This window comes from Crocuta crocuta, unplaced genomic scaffold (assembly GCF_008692635.1).
Source record: "Crocuta crocuta isolate KB4526 unplaced genomic scaffold, BGI_CrCroc_1.0 scaffold1112, whole genome shotgun sequence".
NCBI lineage: Eukaryota > Metazoa > Chordata > Mammalia > Carnivora > Hyaenidae > Crocuta > Crocuta crocuta.
This window is the reverse complement of record NW_027527161.1, coordinates 88,708-93,630: the sequence shown is the minus strand read 5'-3', so window position 1 is coordinate 93,630 and position 4,923 is coordinate 88,708. Positions and strand designations below refer to the sequence as shown.

Genomic DNA, 4,923 nt, shown 5'->3' with positions numbered 1-4,923 from the left:
CTACAGACTTTACTAAAATTAAAACACTAAGTAAAAATCTACTGAATTTTCTAAATTGCAATGAGGATTTGGACCCAAATGCTAACATTCACACCATAAAATTTTCTATACATTCTATAGATGTATAAGTTTATTAATTTATATTATTTTGAAAATTTGTATTTAATTTGATTTAACCACATTCCAAAATTTGAATTTGGGGAGTGTTTTTAAAATGTTCAGAGTTTAGTGTTTATTTTTGTAATCCAACAACTTTATCCAAAAATGCAGAACATTTTTCTGGCTGGCCAGGAGGAAAACATTTCAGTGTTGATAAGTCCATTGACTGTAACAGCCCAGGAAGCGTGCTAAAACAAAAGAAGAAAAATATTAGGTAACAAGGGAGAAAATTCCGTAATTTATCTGCTGCCCACTTGACGACTGACTCTAACTTCCAAGAATACTGTGATGCTTCTCAAACTGTATATGTGAATTTTAATGTAATTTTCTTATTGGTATATAGTTGTCCCTTGAACAACGTGGAGTAAGATCCAACCCACCTCCTGCACCACTGAAATTCCATGTACAACTTTGGACTCCCCCAAAGCTTCACTACTAATAGCCTACTGTTGAGCAGAAGCGTTACTGGTAAGTCAATTAACCCACATTTTGTACATTATATTATAAACTTTATTATTAACAAATAAGCTAGAGAAAATGTTATGAAAATTGTAAAGAAGATAAAATGCATTTACAGTATTGACTGCAAAAATCTGTGGACCCGTGTCATTCAAATCTGTGTTGTTCAAGGGTCAACTGTACATGCAAAGATAAAAGCAACACCAGGAGCACTATGCACTACCTGTCAATACCAATTCAACAGATAGGCTTCTCGTGTCAACTGAAATATCACAAAAATGTTATTTCATTAAAGATGTGGTCACATAGCTTTTGAACAATTCTCAGGACTGGCCAGATATAAACTGAAGCAAAATTAATTTATAAAAACATAATAAATGAAAACAAAAGTAACAGCTGCCAGACAAGAACAAGAAGCTGGGGAGACTACTAGACCGTGCATGAAGATTGCAAAATAAATTTTTTGCCAGTAATTTACCATTATAAATCCATATATAACTAAACAATGTACGATCACCAAGCATGTTGGAAATAAGATTCCAAACCATGACATAAAAGNAGATTTGGGGGAATAAAACCTCTAAAATGAAAATACAACCAATTATTGATTTGTACAGTATTCATGTGTGTAACTTCTGGAAATATAAGGAAAAAGACTTCTAAAACTATAAGAAATTACTAAATTGGAGACCTGTACAGCTTTCTTTTCAACTTGAATAAGGAGGTTTCTGAAATCAATGCTTTCTCCTTTTAAATGTACTGACATAAAAATCAAAGCTGATTTAACATCTAGAATAAAAATACTCATCAAAAGTGTTGGGAAAAATTTACTTGCATAGACCAGTTAGGAAGAGTTTATTCTTCTCTAAAAAATGGTGTTAACCCCTAACAATCTCAACTACCCAAAGACAGCCATGCCCATTATCTGAAACCTATGTACTTTTTATTATCTAGCTTCTTCCAACTCCCACTAACGGCAGCCATTTTAGTAATGACTTCTAGGTTACACAGCCATTTTAATATTCCCTCTCCTCCATCATATAGGGATTGGGACACCAATAACTATTCCTGAAACATCAATGAATCTGTCTCCTTTCAACGAGAACAGGAATCCTGTTTTGTACACCAATGTATGCCAACTACCTAAGAACAATGCCTGGAACATAGTAGGTGCTCAGTGAGTATTTACTTAAGGAACAAGTATTTTCTGAGTGCCTAAGAGACAGGCGCAATGAAGTGAAAAGAAATGCTTATGTTCTAGCCAGTTTCTTCTAAGGTTTTTCACTTTAAACTTCAAGTTATAACATAAAAAATACACATTTTGTAATACTTCTGTGAAGTCTTTACTTCATAAAACATCAGAAAACATCAAATTAGAATAGCTTTTAAAGTCAAATAATTGGGTATTACTGACCTGACCCTTTGGCAAGCTTCTAGGGTCTCAAGAAGAATAAATAGAAAACAAACCAGCAATTTTCTTCATCCTTCTAATGTGATGTTGATCAGTTCTTGTTGAATTTTAACACACTTCTAGAAAATAATACTCCTTACCATAGTAATTCCTCTGGCTTAAAATACTTTGATGGCTTCTCACTACACATAGAATAAAATCAGAACTCTTACACGAACTAACCCCACCCAGTCTCATACTACCTTCCCCCTTGCTCACCATACTCCTGCCACACTTAACCTTCCCTCTGATCCTCAAACACAACTCCAAGCTCATGCCTAACGTAGAGCCTTTGGAATCACTGCTGTTCCTTCTTCAAGAGCTTCACAAGACTATCTCTTCTTACTCAGGTCTTGGCTCAAATGTCAGATACCCAACCATGCCTTCTCTGACCATAATTTTCACTCCAGTTATCATATCATCCTGCCTTATTGTCTTCATAACACATTTCACCATGTGAAATTATCTTGATCACTTATTTATGAACGGTTTACTGTTTATCTCCAGGTACTAGAACAAAGTACCATGAGGGCAGGGGCTTCATCTCCCATTTACCACTGTATCCACAGCACTGAAAAACAATGCCTGTGACATATTAGGTGTATCTGAACTAACGGATGAATAAATTTCACTTAAGGATTCCAGTGGATTTACTGAAGGCAAAACTTTAAAATATGAAAATGCACTCCCTGAATGAAAAAAATCTAATGAACTCAAGAATTATATTCTCAGAGACTTGTGCACCCGGATAAACTTACATACAAGCACACACACATTCACATGTTCACATGCAATGAAACAGGCACAGATACGGAAATAGAACACAAACCACACTCACAGTGGAAGACAAATAAGGGTTTTACAGGTGAGAAAAATCAAAGCATGCTTGGTAAGTGGGAGAAGGTAAGAGGCTGAAAAGACAGGTTAGGTAGGTGGGTAACAACAATGGGGGAGGATTTAAGGCAAGAGGTCAAATTATCAGTGTCTGGTATACCTGCAAGTACAGTAGAAAAGATGCCCGTCTTTGTGTAGCTGCTTTGCCAATTCCAGCTGATGATTGTTCATCAACTTTTCATTTATGACCACTACAAGTGGCTTTCTTTTTTCCAGAGTCTCCAAACAGCTTCCTGCACCTACAAAAATAAATCCAAATTGTTAATTTTGTTTTTAAAGTTATGGTGCTCTGCACTAAGCATTATAGTTAAGAGCTGAAGATGAAAAAACTTGGCTGGCAGAACTACAAACCACGACTTTCAATCACACACTCAAAATGACAAAAATGTAGTTACCAGTTGCTCTATAGTATGTCATAAACTTGACTTGAAAAATACATCCTGTATCACTACCAACAATATCATGATCTCTGATTCAGTGCTTTGCCAGTTGCCCTCTATTAGTATGTCCTGGGCATGAGCCTTGAATCTTAAGATTCAGGTTCAACACACTATTCATGAAACTGTACAGCACTTAAACACAAGTTGAAAAAGCCAAGTCTTCAATAGTGCCAAGCACCAGAAAGAAAAACTTTTGACCATCCTTCGGAGTCTGCCACTGAAGCACCATCCCCAATGTTGTCAAGAATGAATCTCCATGCATTTGCATATGTACAATATTTGGGTCAATTCCATTCTGAAATCTAAACTCATTTAGAGGTTTTCACTGGAAGCGAGACAGATAGACAAAACCTTTTTGGGTAGCAGCAGGTAGAATACACTAATGGCAGAGTTACTTATTGAGTAGACAAGTTACAGTTAATCTCTGTGTCTCTGCTTCTTCCTCTGTAAAATGGGAATAGTATTTAGTTGCTCCCTCCAAAAGCCGTTCTTCTGAAGGTACTGGAAGTCTAACTAGATCAGGTTCTGTGAAGAGCAGGCAATGATTTACACAATATGTGGGTTAAAGAAGATGGACTACATTCGTTTCACACTCACATTTAAAGTATTTTTTGAAAAAAATCTTTCAAAGCCAATTTCTCCAGGACCAATCCAACCAATAAGCTGGGTGAACATTCCTGCAGATTTAAACCCCAAATACTGATGTCAAGTTTGACCACTCTTTACACGGGACACTGGGTAAATCATTTGGCCCATGTTTAGGGTTTCTTATTGTAAAGTTGGGTTACGTGATTCATTTCCTATCCGTCTATCACCCAGACCTAATAAATTCTTTTCAATAACGTTCCTAATAGGTACATTCGAAGAAATATTCTACCCACGACTACGGTGAGGTACTCTAGTGATTTTAGTTTACCTCACAAAAATTCAACTTTCTGTTACTACCAAAACCCAAATCGCGGGATTCTAAGGCACTTTACCTGCGTGACTAATAACAAGATCTGCTTTCTCAAGATCTTCTTTCAATGAATCCTTGTACCTGTAAACATCCAGAGCAAAGGACTCAGTACGGAATTGTTCAGGTACCACCTTCCCTCTACCTATCTGGAGAACAAGTCGGTCGTAGCCAAGGCTCTTGATTATCTGAAAAAGGTGGAGGTAGGGAGAAGCGGGATTTTTAAACAGGCTAACGTTAAAAAAAACACACACAACAACAACCAAAAACCCACCCCTAAAAGTCGGTGTTCAGACCGCGACGCGCGGACCGCAAAATATTCTACCAGCGGCCGGTTTCACTTAACACAAATGACGCTTCGGCCCCTTACCGGACCCTGTGAAGGTTCCTCACAAGCCCTAGCGGGAAGATCTGAGCGACCCAGCTCACCGAGCCGTGAGAGGACCGGCCACGCCACGAGAAAAGCAGGCAGAAACCCCGAGAAAGGCGTCCAGAACTAGCGGCAAGGCGAAGATTCAACAGCTGTGATCCGCCTCGCGGCTGAAGCTGCGCGAACCCTCCGCCCA

General features: G+C 37.9%; 1 protein-coding gene across 1 annotated transcript in view; it reads right to left on the bottom strand.

Annotated features, from left to right (window-relative positions):
* The window catches only part of ALG13 (ALG13 UDP-N-acetylglucosaminyltransferase subunit), a 62,015-nt gene extending 57,098 nt beyond the window's left edge, over nucleotides 1-4,917 (bottom strand). The window contains exons 1-4 of the mRNA XM_077763050.1: nucleotides 4,787-4,917; nucleotides 4,383-4,545; nucleotides 3,063-3,201; nucleotides 236-347 (exon numbers count right to left, since the gene is read on the bottom strand). Of these exons, the coding sequence (XP_077619176.1) occupies nucleotides 236-347; nucleotides 3,063-3,133 (183 nt within the window). The 5' untranslated portion in view covers nucleotides 3,134-3,201; nucleotides 4,383-4,545; nucleotides 4,787-4,917. The remainder of the gene's footprint in view (nucleotides 1-235; nucleotides 348-3,062; nucleotides 3,202-4,382; nucleotides 4,546-4,786) is intronic.
* Nucleotides 4,918-4,923: the final 6 nt, after the last annotated feature.